This window comes from Benincasa hispida, chromosome 11 (genome assembly GCF_009727055.1).
Source record: "Benincasa hispida cultivar B227 chromosome 11, ASM972705v1, whole genome shotgun sequence".
Classification (NCBI taxonomy): Eukaryota; Viridiplantae; Streptophyta; class Magnoliopsida; order Cucurbitales; family Cucurbitaceae; genus Benincasa; species Benincasa hispida.
In genome coordinates this window covers 38,538,256-38,563,219 of record NC_052359.1, presented here as the reverse complement: position 1 = coordinate 38,563,219, position 24,964 = coordinate 38,538,256, and the positions used below count along the sequence as shown (strand labels likewise).

The 24,964-nt window shown below is 35.9% G+C and overlaps 3 protein-coding genes across 4 annotated transcripts; 1 reads left to right on the top strand and 2 right to left on the bottom strand.

Moving 5' to 3' along the window:
• The first annotated feature begins 10,352 nt into the window (after positions 1 to 10,352).
• LOC120091989 (anamorsin homolog) lies at positions 10,353 to 15,268 on the top strand. Of its 2 annotated transcripts, none has more exons than XM_039050174.1 (8): positions 10,353 to 10,501; positions 12,101 to 12,242; positions 12,930 to 13,093; positions 13,188 to 13,286; positions 13,585 to 13,744; positions 14,416 to 14,552; positions 14,797 to 14,871; positions 15,040 to 15,268. In XM_039050174.1, exons 2-8 carry the CDS (start codon positions 12,110 to 12,112, stop codon positions 15,076 to 15,078), a joined length of 807 nt encoding a protein of 268 aa, XP_038906102.1. In that variant the 5' UTR covers positions 10,353 to 10,501; positions 12,101 to 12,109; the 3' UTR covers positions 15,079 to 15,268. The 2 variants fall into 2 exon arrangements, with proteins under 2 accessions (XP_038906102.1, XP_038906101.1); XM_039050173.1 differs by lacking the exon at positions 10,353 to 10,501 and adding an exon at positions 10,601 to 10,621.
• A 10-nt stretch (positions 15,269 to 15,278) lies between these two features.
• LOC120091991 (large ribosomal RNA subunit accumulation protein YCED homolog 2, chloroplastic) lies at positions 15,279 to 17,354 on the bottom strand. The gene is made up of 7 exons (XM_039050176.1): positions 17,134 to 17,354; positions 16,713 to 16,886; positions 16,184 to 16,273; positions 15,912 to 16,001; positions 15,759 to 15,839; positions 15,605 to 15,650; positions 15,279 to 15,532 (listed from the first exon to the last, which is right to left on the bottom strand). Exons 1-7 carry the CDS (start codon positions 17,269 to 17,271, stop codon positions 15,456 to 15,458), a joined length of 696 nt encoding a protein of 231 aa, XP_038906104.1. The 5' UTR covers positions 17,272 to 17,354; the 3' UTR covers positions 15,279 to 15,455.
• A 3,296-nt stretch (positions 17,355 to 20,650) lies between these two features.
• LOC120092120 (protein S-acyltransferase 11) lies at positions 20,651 to 24,689 on the bottom strand. Its single transcript, XM_039050332.1, has 4 exons — positions 24,234 to 24,689; positions 22,985 to 23,207; positions 22,454 to 22,752; positions 20,651 to 21,202 (listed from the first exon to the last, which is right to left on the bottom strand). Exons 1-4 carry the CDS (start codon positions 24,291 to 24,293, stop codon positions 20,723 to 20,725), a joined length of 1,062 nt encoding a protein of 353 aa, XP_038906260.1. The 5' UTR covers positions 24,294 to 24,689; the 3' UTR covers positions 20,651 to 20,722.
• Between the last annotated feature and the right edge of the window lie 275 nt (positions 24,690 to 24,964).

The window sequence follows — 24,964 nt, the reverse complement described above, 5'->3', positions numbered from 1 at the left end:
GTGGTTAGGAGTTAAGGAATCTTCTGATTATTGGGAGAATTCTCTCTAAGCCCTCTGAAGTGTAGAATTGTCAATCCCCACAAATGAAGCGAGCTCATCTATTTATAGAGTTCTCTAGTGGACTTCAAACCTCTACAAAGCGGGCCGTATCCGTAGTGTCACCAGGATCAGGTATCCCACCTTAATCCTTAAACTACAAAACTATTTAGGTTATCACTTAAGGCATGATCCACTTGTATATCATATATACATGCTTAAGTTCACATAAGATAACCAAGGAGCTTTGTTTATTGGATATGAATAAATGCCAGAATTAAATAACACTTATTTTATTCATTGAACAATGTGTATCTTTACAAAACAACGAGACTCCAAAAGAATTAGGACACTAATCCCAACAATCTCCCACTTGTCCTAATGACTCGGGAGACTAATGTATAATACAATATACAATAAACTAGGGCATACCCCAGTATCATCTCCACTTTCCCTAGACAAGATACTACATGTCCCGCAGACCAAGACTCTCCAGGTGACCCTCGAACACTTTAGCCGTGAGGGCCTTTGTAAAGGGATTAGCAACGTTGTGCTCCGATGCGATCTTCGTGACTATCACATCACCGCGATGCACAATCTCCCTGATCAGTTGATATTTTCGTTCTATATGCTTACCCCGACGATGACTATGAGGCTCCTTTGAATTTGCCATAACCCCGTTGTTATCACAATACAGTGTGATCGGCAAATCCATATGTGGAACAACTTCTAAATCGGAAAGGAACTTCCTCAGCCAAACAGCCTCTTTAGCTACTTCACAAGCCGCTAGTATTCGGCTTCCATAGTGGAGTCCGCGATGCATCCTTGCTTGATGCTTTGCCAAATTACATCCCCTCCATTCAGAGTAAACACTGACCCCGATGTCGATTTGCGAGAATCTCTATCGGTCTGAAAGTCAGAGTCTGTGTATCTTGTAAGGATCAATCCTTATCTCCGTAGCATGTAGTCCCTCGTTCTCCAAAGATACTTGAGGATCGTCTTGACCACCGTTCAGTGATCAAATCTTGGATTGGACTGATACCAACTAACAATCCCTACTGCATAGCAAAGGTCGGGTCTGGTACACAATATTGCATACATCAAGCTTCCTACAGCAGAAGCATAAGGAATTCGTCTTATCTCCTCCACTCTTGAGATGTCTTAGGGCATTGATCCTTAGACAGAATGATTCCATGCCTAAAAGGTACAAACCTCTCTTGGAATCCTGCATCCTGTACCTAATCAACATTTGATCAATGTATGGTGCCTGAGATAGGGCTAACCGTTTGTTCTTGCGATCCCGAATAATCTGAATCCCGAGAACATACTGTGCCTCACCCAAATCTTTCATTTGGAACTGGGCAACTAGTCACTCCTTAATGTCAGTTAAATACCCTACATCATTCCCAATGAGTAGGATATCATCCACATACAGTACCAGGAAAGCTACTAAGTTGTTAATGATCTTCTTGTAAACACAAGGCTCATCAACGTTCTGGTCAAAGAAAAACGACTTGACAGCAGTGTCAAATCTGATGTTCCAAGATCTAAATGCTTGTTTTAGCCCATAAATGGACCTATTAAATTTGCAAACTCTTTCCTCTTGATCTGGAATGATGAACCCCTCTAGTTGAGTCATATAAATGGTCTCCTCAAGATTACCATTAAGAAAGGCAATCTTGACGTCCATTTGCCATATTTCATAATCATAAAATGTGGCTATGGACAGGAGAATCCGAATAGACTTCAACATGATAACAAGTGAGAAAGTTTCCTCATAGTCAACTCCCTCAACCTGGGTATAACCCTTTACAACGAGTCTAGCCTTAAAGGTTTGCACCTTTCCATCTACACCTTTCTTTTGCTTATAGATCCACTTACATCCAATAGGTCTTACCCCATCAGATGGATCAACAAGCTTCTAGACGTTGTTGAAGTACATAGACTCCATTTCCTGGTTCATGGCTTTAACCCATTCATCTTTGTCAACATCCTTCATTGCTTTCTTAATAGACAACGAATCCTCGACCCCATCATTCGTAATGATGTTTTGGGCTTCAGTCAAACCCATGTAGCGATCCCGTGGGTTCATAACCCTCTCACTATGTCGAGGCAGTCTCAATACTTGAGCTGGTTGACTAGATGTCTCGAACTCAACAACTCTTGTTGATCTGTCGGCCTGTTCAATAACTCTTGTTGAACCCTCATCGGTCTCAGTCTCACTTGAGATCTCACGTAAAATGAGCTTACTTCATGGCTTATGATCCCTCCTGTGGTCTTATTCCAAGAAGATAAAATTAGTGGAAACAAACACTTTGTTCTCACTCGGATCATAGAAGTATCATCCTCTCATTTCCTTGGGGTATCCTACAAAAAGGCAAACGTTCAAACACAGTTCCAACTTCTTTGGATTAGGCGCTAACACATGTGCTGGACAGCCAAAAATTCTGAAGTGGCGTAAACTACCTTTACGACCTCTCTATAACTCAAAACATGTTTCAGAAACACTCATCGAGGGAACGTTGTTCAGGATATAACATGCAGTCAGCACTGCATAACCCCAAAACAAGTCTGGAAGATGAGCATAACTCATCATAAACCGAACCATGTCCAACAAGGTCCTGTTTCTTCTTTCTGATACATCATTCTGCTGAGGTGTACCTGTGGCCAAGAGTTAGGATTTGATTCCATATTCTATCATATAGTTATGGAATTCGAGGTCCATATACTCTTCACCACGATCAGATCGTAGTGTTTTTATCTTCTTACCTAACAAGTTTTCAACTTCAGCCTTATACTCCTTGAATTTGTCAAAGGCTTCAGACTTACATTGCATTAGGTATAAATACCCGTATCTTGAATAATCATCTATGAAAGAGATAAAATTATCATACCCACCTCGAGCTCTAACACTCATCGGACCATATCGGTATGAATGTATAAGCTTCAAGGTTTCCTTGGCTCTATAATCTTTTCCAGTAAAAGGTCGTTTGGTCATCTTGCCTTTGAGGCATGATTCACATATCGGCAAGGAGTTTTCTTCTAAACTCTTTAGAAGTCCACTTCTCACCAGCTTCTCAATCCCATTGAGGTTGATGTGACCTAACCTTAGATGCCAAAGATGGGCGTTTTCCTTTGGAGAAACCTTTGGTCTTTTAGCTGTTGTTGTTGTACTGAACATTTCAGTGTTAAACAAGCCTTTTATGACTAATGACCTTAGTACATATAAGTTATTTTTCATTGAACCATAACCAATCTCCATTCCATTCTTGAAAATAAACACTTTATTCTCAGAGAAAGAGACAGTGTAGCCTTGTTCAATGAGACAAGAAACCGAGATTAAGTTCCTCTTAATATGAGGAACTACAAAAATATTATCCAGTAACAGATAACGTTTCTTGTCAACAAATAACTTCAGCCTGCCTACATCAACAACTGAAACAACCTCACCAGTACCAACTCGAAGAGTCATCTCTTCTTGTGGCAACGTTTGCCAGGAACTGAATCCTTGGAAAGAGGAACTAACAAGATTGATAGCACCTGAATCGATGATTCAGGTAGAATCATCATTCTCTACCAGACATGTCTCCAAGACCAATAAATCATATTTACTGTCTTGTCTCCTCTTTTGGAGAGTAGTGGGATGGAGATCATTTGCCACGAAATTCGTTTCACGCGATTCTTTCCACTATAAGTAATCGGTCATTTTTAAAAGCTTTAAATGGAAATACGAACGAGTTGCTGAAAAGAAAACACATTGACCTATGTTAGGTTTTAAGAAAATACCTGTTGTAAAACAAAACAACATCCAATAAGTTTTAGCAAAACTAACATGAACCCCATTTGACATCTAGTTTCGCAATGACCTTCAAAGGTTTAGGACAAAAGCCGCCGAAGGGAGGTCAGTTATCACTCCTCTAAATTGAGAAGTTCTCAACCAGTCATTAATACCAGAATAACTCTTGTTCCTATAACGACAAGCCATCATTAATTTGGCTAAGAGATCATTAACTTACTTAACAATCTCTCGTAAGTGTGACTTGCCATTTTAAGCTCTATAGGTCCGTCCTAAAAGGTCAATTCGATGGGAAAAAATCCGATTGGGGAAAAACCTAAAGCGACCCTATCCATTTCTGAATTTCACCTTGATATTGACCAACTGCACAAAACCCATCCGAAGGGGGATGTTCCGAAGGCAACATGAAGGCGTACAGAATGATCTCACGGTGTGAACCAATGACAGAGACCATATGACGTGTTAACACACACCCTTCACCCACTTACTATAAATACTCTCTCCGTCCACCTTGATATTGACTCATGCAAACACCATCCGAATGGGGATGCATCTTGGCATCTCGAGGCCAAGCATGAATCTCACAACATGAACATATAAGGAGAAACATGAGTGGAATCATAGACATATTTGATACGCCTCTTCCTTCCATTGAGTATTTTATAACCTAGGGTTTAGCTTACTTAGAAAAACCACGACTAAGGATTTTAACTAAGTGACTTTTAGGTTTTTCCAAGAGTAACTTTTACCTTGGATAGTGAAACAACTTTTTGATCATCATCCATTAAACTCTTTAACGGAGTCTTTGACCAAATCATCACGTGCTTGTTGAAAATCTATCTAATTCACCTTTCCAGGTAGGTTCCTAGGTAGGGGTGTTACGTTTCCATTGACTTAAGAGCCCCAGCCTAGCCAGAACCCACCTTAGACAAAAGGTCCCTTATATATAGGTTTACAACAAATTTAACCTTTTATTTCAACCAATTTAATCCTATTAAACCGATTTTAAAAGATTAATTTAGGTTACTAAACTCTTTAGAACCATTTGAACTTAGGTCTATCTCAATCCAATTTTAAAACCCTTTTAAAAAACTTGAGTTCACCCCAAGTCCGCATGCAACTCTGAATTATTGATTTTAGGTCTAATTTCCTTTAATAACACTTATAAATGGAAACAACCACAATGCTAAGCTAACACATGCAAGGCATTCATAACGCTTATAAACGGCCTAAGTGTCATGCTCAATGCATTGTCCATTCATTGCTACTTCTTTTATATAACACTTATACAAAACGGCAATGAAACAAGCAAAACATGCTTCCATTCACCCTTAAACTATAACACTTATAATAAAATGATGATGCATGATAATGCTCACTGCATGTAAAATATAACTCTTATATTTCATGATGCATGCACATGCTTTCAATTAATTTCTTCATGCAATATTATAACAATTATAATACATGATCCATGAATAATTGCATAACCTAAGGTGGGTTAAACTGTATGACAAGCACTTTGACATATAAGCATCATACATCACATGTATCAATAATTGCAATCAAAGTTGATGAACTGGGTAAAATTGCCTTAAAACACAAAAAGGAAAGCTAACTATTACAAAGACAAGGAATCTCCGATTCAAATAGGCGATCCGAGTCTTGAACCGCTCGGAAAAGTATCGCTTCTCCGACCATCGTGTACTAAGCACCTCGCGATCGTCTACACGATAAAACAAACACTTCGTTCTATCACTTACCAGCACTCCAGAGTTAAACGATCATTTAGCATTTACTATACGACCGTCTAGAAAAATCCAAACAATCGTTTAGTTATTACTACACGATTGTGTACCTTTACTAAGCGATGAAGCTTGAAGTACACGATCGCTTAGTGCGCTCCGCACAACGTTCGCCTTCCGCGATCGTCTAAGCGACTACAATGTCGCGAAGCACCATCGCCTAAGCGATCGCTTAGCTAGCGTCTCCGTATCGCATACGTGCAATCGCATAAATAGTAACGAAGCGATGAAGCTTGCTAACTACACGATCGTCTAGCACGCGCATTCTACTAAACGACGAGCATCGCATGCTCCCACTACGATTTTCTACATCCAGCGCCTACGCGGTCGCGCAACCAACACCACACGATATGGTAAACGATTTACCCCATCGCTTAGCATTAGCTAAACGATCGATTAGAAAATACACACAATCGTCTAGAAAAAAAAATCTAAATGGTGAAATCCCAACGATCGTTTACATGAGGCTACACGATCCGACCAACGCTTGATCTTCTTATTTGTTGAGAATTGCATCACCATGCATCGAAGCTTTATCACGAACGACTCGACGAACTCAAATATTTTGAATTACAGACTCGATTGCAAAGTTAATTTCACCCAAAAACACAGGGGCCCTTACAATAACACTTTGTAATACCGAAAGCTTTAACAAAAAGGTAATTTAAACCCAAAACGTTCATCAACACAACCACAGATATAGAAAAATGGTTAACAACAAATGTAGAAACCCACTGCGACTGTAAAATGCGTTCAATTCAGATCTGTAATTTAGAATATCAGATAATCTGGCTCTGATACCAATTGAAGGAAATCGGACGTGAGATTTCCATGAGCAGCGAAACAAGACTATTCCAAATTACAATCATGAATCAACAATACATTTACAGTCGACTTCAAACAAGCGATTATATAATTAAGATGCAGAAATTACAGCATGAAAGTCACAAATGCACAAAAGGAACAACCGTACTAACAATGGTAGAAGCGTCTCTACGCTCGGTTGCGCCCGAATGCTCGAACAACAGCAACCTCAAACGCTCAATCTACACGACCGCAACACCGCAACGAATACAGCACGAACACTTTGCACTCGTCCTCAGCGATCGCATCGGCCACGAACTCCTCCGCAACACAAACGACCTCTACAGTACCACAAACAGCCTCCAGAAAACCTCAACAGTGTCGAGTTGATTCTGACACCACCAACAAGGCGACCTTGGTATTCTCGATGTGAGAATCTAGAGGGTGGGCTCTGTGTGGACTTAATATGAGGCAGATGAACGAAGCAAACAATGATCACGTACACGAGTGGGCAAGTGGGAGATGGTGGAGACCTATCGTATAGGTTGATGCCCAATCGTTTAGATAAAGCTATGTGATCTTTCAACAAAAGCTATGCGGTCGTTTAGCTCGGTCTGTCGCTTACAGACTCTACATGATCGTTTACCTTGGGCCAACGATTGTCTAGTAAAACTATGTGATCATTTAGTAAATACTGCACGATCATTTAGCTCTACTTTGCATGATCGTTTAGCTTGCCCAGCCGTCGTTTAGTAAATCCGAATTTACTTGACGACTTCGTGAGTTTCTTTTGCGTGGAGAGAAAACTCAAAACTTTTTGGATCTTTTGTAAAATAACTTCTTCTTTTTTTTTTCCAAAATAGGAAAACTATTTTCCTTTTAAACTCACGGTTACCATGGTTCAATAACCACCCACTACTTTGGTTATTTAAAAGAAAAGGAATTAATTATCCAATAATTAATATTATTATAAACATAAATGATAACCAACTTATCATACTATATTTATAACCTATAGTTTTAATATTTCATCTCATGAAACATATAAACCATAGTTCTTTTTCTATTCCATGGTACCTAATGTAAATCTCATTTACATCAATCCTCCACTAGATGTATCTCATACATCATACCGATTATATCATATATAATCAAAATACCTCTTGTCAATTTGAACATTTCAAATCAACACCAAGAACTGATCCTTAACTGAATCCATTGAGCTACCAAGGGGACCTCATAGACCTGTAGCTCGAAGCTTCAGTGGTACGTGAATAACTCTAAACTCTTTAGTCACGGGATCCACCATCCGTTAACTGTCAGACACTCCACTAAAGACCTACAGCTGAACTCTCCTTACCATAGATATATTATGTGTCCATCTTAACCAATCAGCAATGCGACAACCCTTCACAGATCACTCGTAAGTACAGCTGGGCCAATAACCGTTATGCCCTGTAGTTACATCTGTCTCCTTAAGTACCACTGATCCCTCTAATGAACATAAGTCATAGTCCTACTATGACTGAGTCTTCTCTTCCAAAGAGAAGTTGTGGTCACTATGTTCAAGTCTCGGAATCAACCCTTAAGGGAGTAATCTCTCTACTTATCCCTGCTTCGGAAATGGAGTGAATTCCATATTGTGGATTGATTTCCCAGCTCCCAAATCAGACAAGTCCCCAAAAAGGTAGGCATGTTTAGTTGAAAATCTAGCCACTCTCACCCATACTAATCAAAGGACCGCCCTTAAAGGCAGGAGTTCCCAAAACACTCAAGATTGAGGTCGTGTCACCTATGGTCGTTTAGGTGAGATGTAAGTCTCTAGTATCAACGGCGTTATACACAGAGTCTAGTCATCTCGTGATCCAGGTCTTATACAAACTCTTTGTATAGGACACCCTCGCTTGCACATCTCCACATGAATGGTCAGGATCTACCATCTGTAGTAGTTTACAACACTTGCATACTTCTACAAAGCGAGCTGTATCCGTAGTGTCGCCAGGATCAGGTATCCCACCTTAATCCTTATACTACATACCTATTTTGGTTATCACTTAAGGCATGATCCACTTGTATATCATATATACATGCTTAAGTTCACATAAGATAACCAAAGAGCTTTGTTTATTGGATATGAATAAATGCCAGAATTAAATGACACTTATTTTATTCATTGAACAATGTGTATCTTTACAAAACAATGAGACTCCAAGAGAATTAGGACACCAATCCCAACAATGTCAACTCCTAAATTCCAAATTTGATGATTTAGAATTTCATTTAAATAATGTGACAATTTGTGATTGATTCAAAATTTCTCCTTCAACACCCACTTCAAATCTCCCAACTCTCAGGTGCTTTCCTCGTCGGCTTCTTCTTCTTTTCAGTCTACTATGCCACTGCTGCCACCACATTCTCTCTCTATTTAGTGCTACCGTCGTGGTCTCTCTTCTACAAATGCTGCTGACACCATCTTGTAATTGTCTGTTTCATAACTTGTTTTATTTTATTACTAGGGTTTATAAACTACCCCCAAACCGACCTATTTTCGGGTTGGTTCATAAAATTTCTCCAAATTGACCCAATCCAATCTGTAGATAGTTCTACGGGCAACTGGCAAAAATGGCTATTTGGAGTTTTGTGTTTGAAATTTAGACCCTTTTTAAAAACATTGTTTTTTTTACCCCACAATTTTACAAACAATGTAAAATTACTATAACGCCCTTCAACATTTCAAAAGTCACAAACCCTCTTCCAAAACCCCACCCGTTTTTAATGTTATTTTTTTTTCCTTAGAACATCATTTTCATCATTTTCTGAACAATTTAGAGCCTAAAAGTTAAAATTTTCTATAAAAATTGGACCCTTTTTTTCCTGAAAATCGGTCCGAGGTCTGGTTTTATACGAGCCTGACCGGATCTGTGACCGGGTGGGACTAATGGGGCCCGATCAGGGTGGAAATCGGAACATTATATACTATTTTTTTGGCTCGATCTTCAACCTGCCCGGGTATAGGTGGGCCAAAAAACGGTATGTTCAAGTACACTAATTCCCAGCCAGGGCCATCAAGTATACACCAATTCTCGGCCACGCACACGCAAAATATGTTCAAAGTACACTAATTCCCAATCGGGCTCATGCAAAATATGTTCAAAGTACACTAATTCCCGGTCGGGTCCATGCAAGTATGCACTAATTCCCAGCCAGACGCATGCAAAATATGTTCAAAACACAATAATTCCCGGACGGACCCATACAAGTAGGCGCCAATTCCCGGTCGGGCTCATGCAAAATATGCTCAATAAATTTCTTTCATACCCGACAAAGACCCAGTGAAGCCCTGTCGGGTGATTTCAATCAACTTCCTTCATCCTCGTTGAAGTCCGATCAGGTATCTTAAACTATTTTGTACCCGGTGAAGTTCGATCGGATAATTTTAACTTATTTCCTTTTGTACCTGGTGAATACCCGATGAAGCCCGACCGAGTATCTTAATATATATATATATATATAAAGAAACAATCAACCAAACAAGCATAAATACAAGCAAATGAATTCTAACATGGAAAATCGATTTTGTTGGATAGTTTTTTGCATTGGAATGTGAAGAATTTTTTGTCAATTAATTTTTTATGAATTATTTTTTTTGTGAATAAATGTTTGTGGTGGATACTTTTTTGTGAATTAATTTGGTAGGTTGATTGTTGAAATTAAAAGTGTGAATTTAATAAGAGACATATGAGTAATTATATAACCAAAATTTTTCATGCTTACATCATTTTTATCATCGAGGGATAAAAAAAAAAATATTTTTCAAAAATATGTCAAAAATACATAATAAAACTCCCCAGAGTCATTTTTGTCGATTTTCCCCAGTTCTACTTCGGCCCACCATTTATACCCAAATTTTCCCCCGTTCTACTTCGGCCCACAATTTATACCCAAAAGGAAAAAGAAGCCTTTTCCTCTACCGTATTTGTAATCGTCTCTCTTGCGATTTTCTCTCGCGAAGTCCTGCCTTTTCATCTCTCGCCCACCGCCAGCCGGCTATTCCTCTTCGGTAGTATCTCATTATTTCTCTTTCTTTTAGTTTCAGCTTCTTCATCTTATGATTAATTAGTTGGATAATACCTGAAGGATGATAGTTTGTTTCAATTCGCCTGATTGGAGATAATCGATGGTGTTATTTTGTGTTACTTTATTGAATTCTTCCGTCTTCAATATTAATGTATAGATTTTTTAACATGCGATTATTGGGAAATTGTTTTAGTTTGAGTTAGGTAGATGATTTGTTTACGGTATGGGTTTTTTGTTTGTATGTTTGTTTTTTTTTCCTCTGCTGTTTTTCTCCGATGGGTAGTCAGAAGTGAAATTTTGGTCAAGAATTTCATTTTTGTAACCAGATGAGGGACCATACACTCATGATAAGAGGACTGCAAATTCTTCTCTCAAGTTATTCCCTTGGGATTTTGAGCCACATGAATTTCTCTCTTGAAAGGAGTATTTTCCTGCATACGGGGCAAAAAGCCTCTGAAGGAAGTAGCCTATACTCAGGAAGCGAGAGTTGAAAGAGCAATCAAGGAATAGACGACCTTTGGACTCATCATCATTTGAATTCTTTCTTTGAATTAGGTTATAGGTGAGGTTCCAACAAAAGCAATGTTGTAGAATTTAGGAAAAGTAGGTGAGAAGGAAAAGAGGCCTGTCCAACACACACAGAATATTTTATGATACGGTTTTGTTGCATATGATGAGCTATCTGCCTTCTCATCCCAGTCAACTAAGCCTACTCTTAAAAACAACCATAGTTCTAAGGTAAGTTTGGGATGGGTGATATTTGGAAAGTAAGTTTAACGATCCATCAAAACAGAAGTACTCTCACTTATTGCTAGGAACTATTATCACTTTCCAGGGTTTTTCCAACACAGATGAAGATCAACAAATTAACCCAATTGCAAGTACCCGTACTACGTCAGATTGATTTTGATTTATGCCAAAGAGTCTTCTCCTCCAATGGAAATCTGAAAAGCCAGAAAATCCTATCGATGAATGGAGGCTGAGCAATAGAACTGTAAAAATTTTGACCATCTCAAATACAAGGAGAAGGCTAAAAGAATACCTGTATCTACGACTTTACTTTTTTTTCAACAAAAGAAATTGTCATAATCCACTTTCCAATTTTCTTCTTCTGTTTTTCTTTTGCAAATTTCTCAAGGTGGGACTGAGACTATCCCTTTCTAAAAATCCTTCATACTTCGATTGAAGCTCCTCGTTTCTAGAAAGTGAAGAGGATTAAGGATCAATTGGAAAGACAAGCAAACATTAAACCACTAAGGGATTCTGTAAAATATAGAGCAAAATTACATTAGAGAATGATTGAGAATTTTCTTGGCCTTGCAATGTAGAGAGAGCACAAATAGGTCTTTTTCCATTGATAAATTACAATTTCTTAAGAGTTTTTCAAATTTAATACATTCACCGAATTTATTTTCTATTTCTGTTGTTATTTTTGTCTGTATAATTTGTTGAAATGGAGCTTGTTTGCTAATTGTTTTCTGTTTCTCTTGTTTCTGCTGTGAAGTGATGGGATTCATTTACTTCTTTATTTGTTCCTCCTCTTCCTTTATGTGAATTTAAGTACATAACTTTGTTATTGTAGGACACCACCATGAAGAGTATACTGGCAATTACGGATGACGCCATTCTGGCTACAAGCATTGTTATTAATGTTTTACAAGAGCTTGGGAATGAATATGTTGGGAACTGTGATTCACAAATAATCACTCAAGCCTTTTCTCTAAGTAAGTTTTTATGCCTTCTCATAGCCTGTTCTATCCAATAGTTCAATCAATTTGATATTTGGTTTAATGGACTTGTGCATTATGCATTTCATCTTGAAAGTTGAAGGACTAAATTGATGTGATAATGGTGACATAAACTTACCGACTCTGATTTATTCCCTTATTTAATGAAATATTATGTTATATCAAAATAAACAGCATTACGGATATCTGATAAGCGATATTTGGAGGGATAAAAAAGAATGTTGTCATCTTTTTTTCAATATTTTCTTTCAAAATTAAATCTCTCTCTCTCTCTCTCTCACACACACACACTCTGCATGTATGTCAAACTCTTACCATACAGTTAGCCTGAAAGCTGTAGCTTTCGGAGTAGCCAAATATAAATGCCAATGGTCAGTGTCCTCAGAGTCGAGATTTCTTGGCTCCTGTGTGAGAGAGCTAGCATGCAGACCAGTGGCTTTTCAATGTTATTTGCAGCTTCTAGTCCCTGTTAATCCCTTTTTTTTTTTCATTTCATTTTGTTAGTTAAATGCAAACATAAAGTGATGGTTTATCTTAATTTTCCTCCTCCAAGTCTCCTCCTTATTCTTATGTTTTTTCTTGGTCTCATGCACATGAGGAGTTGACAGGTTCTTGATTCATATGATGTAAATTGTGTTACTGATAGTTATTGTTTTATGATAGATAAGTTGCCACTTGGAGCATCATCCATGGATGCTGTCGTTTCTATTTGTAGATCTGATTTTCCAAGTGATCAGTTGTGTGAGGAGATCTCAAGAGTTTTGAAGTCTGATGGGATAATCCTTATTCACAAGACTTCACAGTCCGTTGCAGTTGAGAAAGATGAGGTAATTACTGAATAGCTAGTAGGTTTTTATATTTAAAATATTGATACAGAGATGGATACATTTTTAGTTTTTTATATTATTTTATTTTTTGCAGTCCCCTGCCATGGTGAGTAGATTACTTTTGGCCGGCTTTCTTGAAGCTCAAGTAACAGAAAAGAAATCAGTTTCTCCATCTGATGTAGAGAATGTCGTGGTAAGATTCAGATATCATCTAGTTTAGACTCTTTAGACAGCACCCCCCCTTCCATCCCACCAACTGAAGAAACCACCACCCTACATTTTAGTAATGTTGAAAATGACTGGTAATTTTTTATTAATACAATGTTTCATGTTGCTTCCGTCAACTTCTTTATGTAAAGATGATTGAAAGGCATCTTAACTCCATGATCTCTTTTAACTTTAACCATTTGGTTCTACCAACTTCATTGTTTATTTCTGTTTCGATTTCTTGCAACATTTTTATATTTGCTGTGTTCCTTTTTTGAACATAGATAAGAGCCAAAAAGCCTTCTTGGAAGATTGGCTCCTCTTTTGCTATTAAGAAGCCTGCAAAAAGTTTACCAAAGATTCAGCTTGATGATGATTCTGATTTGATCGATGAAGATAGTTTATTAACTGAGGAGGATTTGAAGAAACCCCAGCTACCATCAGGTAAATGATGAAAGGCTTGACACATTATATATTAAATTTAGGGTAAATTACAAGTTCAATCCCTAAACTATCAAGCTTGTGTCTATTTGATCACCAAGCTTTGAAAAATGTCTAGTAGGTCTCTATGCTCAAAGTACCTAATAGATTTTTAAACTTTCAATTTTATGTTCATTAAGCTCCTAAGATTTTAGAAGTATCTAATAGATCTTAAACCTTAACTTTGTGTCCAATAGATCCCTAAATTTTCCAATTTTGTATCTAATAGTTCTTGAAGTGTTAGATCTTTTTTTTTTATTTATTTATTTAAGGAAGAAAAATCCCCGTCTCTTTCAAACATATAATTTTAACTTTTAGAGATTTACTAGACGTGAAATTCATTTTTATATTTAAAATATCAATAATCAATTAATTTTGACAAAAAATTGAACATATTTTAGGGATCAATTAGATACAAATTTGAAGGTTTAGGATGGATTAAACTCAAAATTGAAAGTTTAGAGGCTTATTAGGTACAAAATTGAAAGGTTAGAGACTTATGAGACACAAAATTGAAAGTTCAAATTTCAAATAGACACAAACTTGAAAGTTTAAAACTGAACTTGAAATTCTACCTTAATTTTATTTAGTGGAGGCAGTATTGGTTACCATTTCTCATTTAATTTGTTCTACAGTTGGTGATTGTGAAGTTGGCAGCACAAGGAAAGCTTGCAAGAACTGCACTTGTGGTAGGGCCGAAGCAGAGGAGAAAGTAGAAAAACTGGGATTGACTTCAGATCTGTTGGAAAATCCTCAATCTGCATGTGGCAATGTGAGTAAAGAATACATAGTTATCGTAATGATCGAGGACATTTTTCGTTTATGGATAGAATCTATTTACTTTATGATTTTTGAAATGGCATCAATTGTTGATTATCCTTATGTTTTTATGGAAAGCAAGATTATTCATTTGTTCCTCGAATGTTTTACCTCTGTTCAGTCTCTTTGCTTTCACTTGCAATTCATCTACCTTATTATTCATCTGTTCTGCATGTTAACGTTAATACGACTTACAGTGTGGACTGGGAGATGCTTTTCGGTGCAGTACGTGCCCATACAAGGGTCTACCAGCATTTAAACTTGGGGAGAAGGTAGGCAAAATCTTTATAACTCTCTTTACTTTTTGATGTAGTTTTGAGAATATTACATCACGGGGCGGGACGATTTGAACTTCTAGCCTTTGGAGGAGCAGAAATGCCTTGACAGTTGCTTGACTACTAAGTTTCCCTTTTTTTTTTTTTTTTTTTTTTTGCATGCAGGTGTCACTACCTGGGAATTTCCTTGCTGCTGATATATGATGTTCTTTCATTACTTTTGACCTATATTGGGAATTTCCCTGGTCGATTTAGCTATACTGTGTATTTTGACCATCTGATGAATGGTCTGGTCAAATGGACAATTGTATACCTACAATCCGTACTAACTCATTGGTCTTCTACTACTTGAAGGAGAAATATAATTGAGGAGGCAAAACTAGTTTTAGTTCCACTGCGTAAGATGCCAACCACTTTTCCATCATGATATATACTTAAAAACATGATAAACAATTGAGTTTTACCAATGGGCAGACATGTTTTTAAGGCCTAGTTTGAACAATCATCAATATTATAGTTTTTTTGAAACCTGAACAATCATTAATATATATACATATATATATGTATATATTGCTTGTTATCTATGCATTTGATTTTCTAAGCTCCAAAAGCCTGGACCATCTCTTGTCTATAGATGCACCATTCTGTGCCCCAATATCTGCAATGAACATTGCTCAATTAGTTCCAACGTTGATTGCAAGGGAAGCTTGAGTGACACTTGACCACTTACATTGTACTGTGGGTTGAGATTTCTCACACAACTCTGAGCAAGTGTCCTGGAAGAGTATGCTGTTTGGTTAACTTCTTCCAATTGAAACTTGGTAGTATTTAGATATCATGGTTATTGTTAAGTAGGCCAATTCTATTTGCATTCAACTTCTCACCTTGGTTGAGGTTGTAAGCCTAATTGTGTCACGTACGAATGAATCTAGATCAGCTTCAAGTCCAGGTTTAACGTAGATCACCTGTTAAGTTTAAGAAGGTGTCATAGTTCTTAGTGATTGAAGTGAAGAAATGCAAAAACTTGAGAAACTTACTGATGGATCGTCACCTCCAATATCTGGAAGATGAATCTCCCTGTTGGTTCTGTTTGATGACAGAACCAATACATTAAAGTTTGCATTGATCTGTTTGATTAAGATAATTGTATGTGTTAGAACTTCGGTTGGAATGTTTCTGAATTGAAACCTCGTGGATAGATGAGATAAAGATAACAGAAAATTGTGGAAGTTTCTAGTAATTGCCCTGAAATTCTGCAATTGCGCAAGTAAATCTAATAAAGTTTGTTTGGTTATTTAAACAGTGCTACCTCTCTGCAGTATGGTGAAGAACAGGTACAGCACTTTCGAGTGAATGATGTGTTGATCTTCCCATCCACGGTGAACCCGAAACTTGCATGCTGGTAAACAAAGGGAAAATCAGTATTCTAGTAATCTGACAGAGCATTTTGTGTAGAATTGGTCTGATTTGGGGCTGTTTGGCTTCTTTAAATTGCTTCAAAAATGCCTGTTTAATATCTATTCTCGTTGAGTTGAGAAATGGATTCTTCAGCATGCTCCTTCACAAGGAAAGAAAAAGAAGAAGAAAAATGATTTTCTTTACTACTCCCTTTTAAAGAAAAGTCCTTTTTTCTCCCCCCAACACACTCATCTCTCTAAACAAGTCTCATTCTTTAAAAAAGTCTCTACCCGTCTCGGCCTCTCCAATAATGATTCATTCTGAGATGTTATTGGATATGGATCCATTGTTAGATGTTGTTGGAGTTAGATTCAAGTTGTGTTCATTAAATATCATTATACATAAAATAGATTTTTGGAGGAAAAAAGTATTGAAATTACCTTCTCAATACATAGGTTGATGAAGACGCGTGCATTTTTGTGTTCATCTTCTACCAAGTCTTCTAAGTTGAGATCTCGCAGGGAAAGCAGGTAATCACTGGTCCATTTCCCCTGCCATCTGCTTCCTGATGTTGATATTGTGATTAGACGCCTTGACGTTTTGTTGCTTCTTCTCTTCATTAAAACAAAAAGTCTTGCTTGAGTTGGAAGGGAATTGTATGAAGAACTATACATTCTAGAGACTCTCAACAATAGAGCAAACAAGTAGAAGCCAGAAACTAGATTGAACAATCCAAGTTTTTCATTCCATCAATTAATAGGCAATTGTTAAAAGATGAACTGATTAGATAGAAGAGGAAGAGTTTTTGAAAATGGAAATCTGCAGAAATCTGAAAGATGAAGAGGAGAAGAATGTGTTTACCAAGGAGATGTCATTTCTCTTTGAAGAAGCTGTGATTTTGAATGTTTGAGTTGCATATTTAGGTGCAGCAGCTTTGTTGAATGAACTTGAAATGGAGTTGATATTTCTAGCTGTTACAAGGTGCCCAGTTTCTGCCATTTCTCTGTCTCTACACTCTTTGTGAGAGATGATAATACGTGCAGAAAAAAACAGGTAGTTGGAATTGGAACCTTATCTACACAAAATATAAGGCCCCAATTTATTTTTGGAAATGTCTTCACTTTGATTTAAGTTTTGCTATTTTTCTCTCCACCTCTTTTTGGCTGCTATGAATTTTATTGCCAATAATCTCTGTGCCGACTCTTCTAATTTTGCATTTTAATTATATATTATAGAGATCTAGTTGATTTTATTTTTCTTACTTGATAACAATTCTTCTGTTAAAAATCACATGTAGTCTCCAAATTTTCGTGAAAGTAACGATTTGATCTATGAACTTTGGTTTGTAATGATTTAATCTTTGTACTTTCAATTTTGTAACAATTTAGTCCTTGAATTTTACTGTATAACAATTTGGTCTTTAATTTTAAAATTTGTAATGGTTTAGTCCTTATAGTAGAAATTACTGTTAAGAGATCATGAGATTTCTTGTATAAATAAATTGATAAACTAATTAGAGATTAATATTTTCATAAAATAAAAAGTCTATATCATAAAATAATAAAAAAAATTGATATCTAATTTTGATTGTTTTTTAGGGTGAATATCAATTTATATCTCTAAACTTTAGGGATTACATCAATTTATACCCTAAAATAAGAATTATAATAATTCCTTAAATTTTTGGGATTGTATCAATTTAAACCTTGAATTTTGAAGATTTTATCAATTTATACTCTAAACTAATAATTATATCAATTTATATCTTTACCTTAAGATAACAACAATGCTAATAATAAATGTGATACTTTTAATTTTAAGTAAAGGAGATTCAAAATAATTAAATTATCTTTACGATTTAGATATCAATGGAATTTTATTAAGATTAACCACATTTCATTAGAGTTTGGTAAGTATGGACTAAATATACAATATTCACGAAGTATGATTTTCAATATTTGGGGAGAGGACGTCAAGAAAAGGCATGTAGGTAAATCCAATCGAAATCATAAGAAACATGTACTAAGTGGAAGCTTAAAGCAGATAAATTGTTAGAATTAGCATCTACGAGATTCCATCCTTCCAAACTAGTACCTTTTTTTAAAAAAGAAAAAAAAATTGTTGAAATAATTTTTCTAGATGCATCTTGGTCGAGATGGAAATTTGAATAAAAAATTAATTTTTTCATTTTATCAATTGTTTTGAGCTTTCTTGGTGAAATCTCGCACGGAATGAACATGAAGATTCTCCTAATTTTTCCAAATATTATGTAATCTTTCCCAATTTTACTAAATCTTACATCTTAAATTTTTCTCCAAATTTTGTTATCTTTACTAAATCTTATATAAAAATTTCAATTTTTTCGCCCAATTTTGTTTCAAATATCTAAAATTCCAAATTTACAGATGGATTTACCAATTATCTAAGTGGATTTTCCAAATGGATCTTGTGGTGTCATTTTTAAATTTTGGGAAAGATCGAATTTTGCGAAACTATTTGAAAAAATATATGGATCTCAATTCATCATGGGCGAAATCAAAAAAGTCTGATCTTGGTGTTCATATGGGAAAAATTTAACCGAAAGAGCCAAAAGAATAGATAAGATCTTCCCCAAGTCTTGTATAAAATCTTTTGCAAATCTTATGTCCAATTTATGTTTACACGAATTTTAAAATTTATTTAAACTATCTAATTGAATTTATTGATTATCTTTTCAAATTTTTCATAATATTTGGCAGTGTGATTTTTAAATTTTGGAAATATTTGAAAAGATTAAGATTTGTTAAAATTATGTGAATCTCGATCCTCATTGTAGTTGTAGTTGAGATTCATCGAGAAAGTCCAAACGAATTGATGATTTGGATATAAATTGAAAATATTAATTTTTTATACAAACTTTGGTGGTCGTGAATAGAAGAAAAAAATTAATTTAACGAATTTTAAAAAAAGATTGCTAGTTTTAAAAGGTAAAACTTAGAAAGGGTTATTTCAAACCATTTTTCCTTGAAGGATTTAAAAGTATGAGATCCTCTCTTCCTTGAGCTACTCATGTTTCAAAAGACTGTCAAGTTTGTAAAACTAAAATGTAGTTTTAAAAGACTTTTTTTCTTGTCTTTAAAATATGATTAGGAATTTGAGGGTTTATCCAAATAAATAAAAATGAGAAATTTAGAGAAAAAATATAGAATAGTTATCGAACGAACTTCATATCTTAATTAGATTTGACACCTACTATTATTTTAAAATTCGATTTACTATTTCTACCTACGTTGAATCTAAAGAACATATTTTCAAGATTCACGTAGATAGTCAACATTAACTAAATGACTTTTTTGTGAGGTATTGGAATTGAACTTCTATCCTTAAGGTCATCATACATGTTTACTAGTTGAGCAATACTCATTTTGGCACTGAAAAATTAATGATAGATTGTGTAAATAGAAAATATATACATTCAAAGAGCTTGTTGTCCCACGATTCTTAACCATGAACGAATTTGGTATAAAAAATACTTTATTCAAGGAGACAAATATACTATACTGAAATTAATAACCACAATTCTACTAAATGGTAACAAATAAAATTGAATAAAATTATATGGCCTATGAACTTTGTAGACCATAAGTACATTCCTTTACCGAATACATGATTCATATTCCCTGTATTTTATATTTTTCTCTTTTACTTGGAAAAAGAGGGTTAAGAAGTTACCATTCATGTTTTCATTAAGCTTCAAGATTTTTCTAACTCAATAATCCTCTTTCCCAGAATGCTGAATTGCAATGCTGGTAGGAAAAATATCAAATTTTGGACAATACTTTTCATGAGTTACAACCTAAGAACTAACCTAAGAACTAAGGTTGAAGAATCGTAATAGGTCTGAATCGCAAACATAATTGGATTATTATTTATTAAGGTAGTGAATCCCATATAATTTTCAACCACAATCAAATTAAACATATTTTATTCCTCAATCAGATTAAACAATTTGATTACAAATTTCAATACGGATTCCACATCTCATTATGATTATGGAAGACAAGTAAATAATAACAAAAGTAATTAACTGGGACCCACTTTTTGCATTACCATTATAAATTACTTCTCAACCGGTGCAAATGTTGCTTAACTTTGAATGGTTATCATCTTTCATTTTGACATTTAAACATAACATTAGGACCCTACCATTGCTATAATTTATAGCTTATAACTTCACATCTTGTATCACTACACTGAGGAATTCTCACTTCTCTAATATTTTCCATAATTTCCTTCCACAATCATTCACCTATGTACTGGATGTACTTGAGTCAAATGCCTGTTTCTACTCCGAGTTTACGATAAGGATTCCAAAAGGGCAAAAAACCAGAAAGATATATACCCAAAAAATACATCATATAATCATTATATTGATCAATGGATGCAGTGATTACCATTACACGAATTTTGTTCACTTCTCGTGTCTTTTTCTTGAGGTTCGAAAAATCGGAAAATGTCGAGAGAAAGCAACCGATGGGCAGCCAAAGAAGCGGAGAAGATTTTGGCAATCCTTTTCTCCATCATCACCCTGTGAACTCAAGTGACTCAAATAAGTTTTTCCCTCGTAGATATACCATAGCTGTTGGCATAGAAGTACGATCAATCCAATTTGAACGGAGAAACTTGAGATAAAGAGATAAATGAGTATGAACCCTCTGATAGACAGTAGCGTTGTGGAGCTCAGAACAGCATGAAAGATTTCCTTTGAAAGATTCCAACCGAACCTGCTTCCAGAACCATTTAGGCGACCCAAATCGTGGAACGATAACGGCGGCCACATATGCAGAACTGAGTATACAGCCATGATTGAAACATAAATTGTACTCGCAATAGCTGAAATGAGGAATAGAATGAAGTGTTTGTGATTTCCTGCACCAACACAGTTCCCAATCTGCACCCCCAAAAGAATTATGGTCAGAATGCCAGGAAAAACTTCATTATGAAGAAAGACCCATCCCATTATTGACAGGGACTTCTCCAAAGTTCAAATTACCAACATAACAATAAAATAAAGAAAGAACAAGGTAGATGTCAATCATGATCCATCGTTAATGGTCCAAAGGGTGACAGACATTCTACTAAAAGGATTGAATTTGTTGGTAGGCATCATTAAAAGACAGAAGGCATAGAGAGTTAGGGAGAGTCCTTATGTCTATAGTTAACATCTAGTTTCTACCTCAATGACAATTTTTCTTTTCTTTTTTGATATCTGTGACTCTGTGAGTGTTTAGGTCGCTACTTGTGGACTTCTTGATTATTCCCATGGGATAATTGTTTGAATTTACTAGATTTGGTTTGTAATTATAACTTATAAGAGATTAAATTCTGCCACCCTGACTTGAATTCACTCCCTCCCTTTTATTGATTACAGTCCTTGCCGACCTCTGGACCGATCGATTAAGGTTCACTCAAGGACAAGCTTTTACGCTAAATCAAATGCCGACTATAAGAATGCAAATGTAAAGACCAAACAGCAAATAGAATAACAAAGCTCCTAGCTGCAGTGATCACGGTAGTCATTGAAAGATCACCTGACACATCAACCACCCTCTAGTCTATCCTACTAATGAAGGCATATAAAATCGTCCAAGGCATCCATAAACTGTTGCTTGGAATTAACCACTCTGCTACTTCAGGTAGTTCTCTTATTTAGTTGTCTCCTTCAGAAGAGGAGATATCTTCAAATTTTCATTTTAGCATCACAGGAGACACGGAATCCTTTCTATCGTACTTGGTTTGCAACTTTTGTGCTGAAGAAGTCCACAGTTAGTATTACTTCTGTTAAATGCCTCTCTTTCGTCTTCCAATTCAAAATAGTATTGCTTTTTTCTTCTTTGTTGTTTATCTCTCTGGGCAAGTAGGTAGTTCTTTTTTTTTTTTTTCTTTTTCTTTTCTTTTTTATTCCCCTTGTAGTCTCCCAGAGTTGCTGCCTAGTCCCTGTAACTGTAAGCTTCTTCCAGTTATTTCTTTCTAAATCCCAAGTTAAGAAAAATGCTTATTTCTTTACACCAATGTTACAATGTAGACTATTGCATAAGAAGTTTATCGACAAATTTTAAGCAGTGATCTATCTTGCGCATTACAGAATAAGAGTAAACGAAATTGTTCCTTGTTTGAGAAAATCTCTGAAAGAAGAACTTACAAATGGGCAATGGTGGTCCATGTCCAGGACACACATACCACAGGAACGGCAATGATGAGTTCTTGGTGACTTTGGCTTCGAGCAGTAGTGACAAAAGGTATAGTTTTCGAGGTCACCCTTCTCTACAACGGGATAGCTGCCCCATAGAACATTTGGAGGTGTTCCAGGAGATCTAAATGCAGCGAGACTGAATGAAGAGATGGTGGCTACAGCCAAAACCATGGTTATAGTGGAATGGAAAATTCCACAAAATTGGCTGATTGAGAAAATAACAGGATATACGGCCCATACGCCACCACCTGTAGTTCAAAGAAAATGCATGGAAGATTAGATGACATGACATCTATTGTTTATTATATCAACTGCAAGTAAATGGATTATAAAGTAGTGATACAAGGAAATATAAAAATTGGATCCCACGGAGTATAACTAAAAAAAAAAATTGTTCCAAAATGTTAGCAACCAGGGAATGGAATCTATTTTGACAAACATTAATTGGTATATATAACAAAAGGAACAGAAGCCTCTTACATATCACAAAAAGTATGAATACGAGTAGGACACAAACAAACCCCCGGTCTCGTAACCACCTCCACTTTAAGGCCCTGTCTTCCTGCTTCCGTGCACTTTGATTTGTTATGGCTCCACACCAACCACACTTGAAAATGGGCCCACCTGATGGAAGCAAGAGGCGCAGCCCACAACCCCAACAAGTTGCTTCTCGATCCTCTGCCACTGATGCTATGACATGCTCCTGTATATGCCAATATTATGAGAAAAAGGATGGGGAGCTTTTAAATGTTGCCAACAAGCAAAACAGTCAAGAATTTCAAAAAAATTAATTGCTGGTCATCCAGAAAAAAAAATATGAGCTCGTCATACCACTAGCAAGGTACCACTTCTTTAACTGAAACAGAAACTTGATATTAATGTGAGAACACTAAAAGGAAAATGAGATGAAAATAACAAGACCGTGTATGAGCATCAAACTGGCAAGACCGCCATAAAGGATATCGTTGTAGATAGAAATTCTCCTTACTGCTTCGGTTTTTATCTTCCATCATTTTGACATGTTTATTTGTAAATTTGGTAAGAAACATAGATAATCATTACCATCAAAATTCTATGTAAAGGAAATAAGAATCCATCCGGAAAAAGGATTACTATGGCATTATCAAACACCATACAACGACTATCACATCATTCTGGGATAGCAATAATCTATCATCGTTCTGTGGAAATTGCTAGGCTGCCATAAGTTTATTTACTCATAATATTTACATAAATAACCATACTTGTTTAATCGCTGCAATTATCACATAAACCGAAATCTTGTTTAAGGTTTCCATTTATCTACTTATCACAACAATCGGTGATAATATTTGTGTAGTTTTTCCCTGCTGGGTTAGTTGATCATACTGTACATAATTTGAACATAATTTATTTCTTTTCATTTCCGTCGACTCTTCGAACTACATAACAGGAATCGACCGGTCATGACTCGTTAGAACCGATTTTTCCATTCTCCCAGTAATGTTTACAAGGAACCCGACTCCAAATTTGAACACTAATTCCAAATTATCGAATAACAGTTTATCAGCAAAGATTACGAAGCAAGGTTATCCCAAATGCAATTAAAGCCAACTGGGTAACGATCAAATGAAATCCAGATAGGTAAAAGAAAAAAGAAAAAACATCAAAATCAAAACCCAAATAAACCCACAAAAAAGCAAGCTAGAAAAAGTCTATTAATGAAATCAACTAATGAAATAGAATTGACCTTGGGAAGGTCGACCTCAATCATCTCCTCGTGCTTTATTGTTGGAGCTGCCGTAATCATACCGAATAATCCTAAACAGAGGAGCGGTCGATTTTAGAACCAACCTTTGTCGCATAGTATCATGTTCCTCAACTGCGGGCAATCGAACAACCAAAATCTAAAGCAGACCCACCAAGAACTTGATTGTCAGCGGCGGTTGACCTGCTCAACGGCTTGGTCCTTGCTTTTGAGCTCAATCGAATTGAATGGACGCCGAATTGGAAGCTCTGTATTGAAAAAGCATTGTAAATTTCGTACGTATGGAAATGAAAATTTGACAATACGTTTGAACAGTACTTTCCATTCGTCTTCTCATCTTTAGAAACAATTCTTAATCGCCGGCAAACCCAAAGAGATAATAAACCGTTTTTGTCAAATCTAATCTTTTGAAAATGGGTAAAAACCCTAAATGATGGGTTTTCTTCATCTAAAAATAGATGTAAAAACCATACAAAATTAGAAGGCATCCCCATCTCATTGATGAACGGATAATGATGATTTTTCTCTCTACATTTTAAGTTATTTTTCATTTTCATCTCTAAAGTATTAACCAGTTTAATAGGATTGAGGTTGATTTCAATTTAATCTTAGATTTCAAAGTGTTACGAACCTTAGTTTCTCGTTGTCGTCTCTTTTATGTTTTGTAGTATTATTTTCTTTGGTTTTATAATTGGACTATATCGTTCATATAC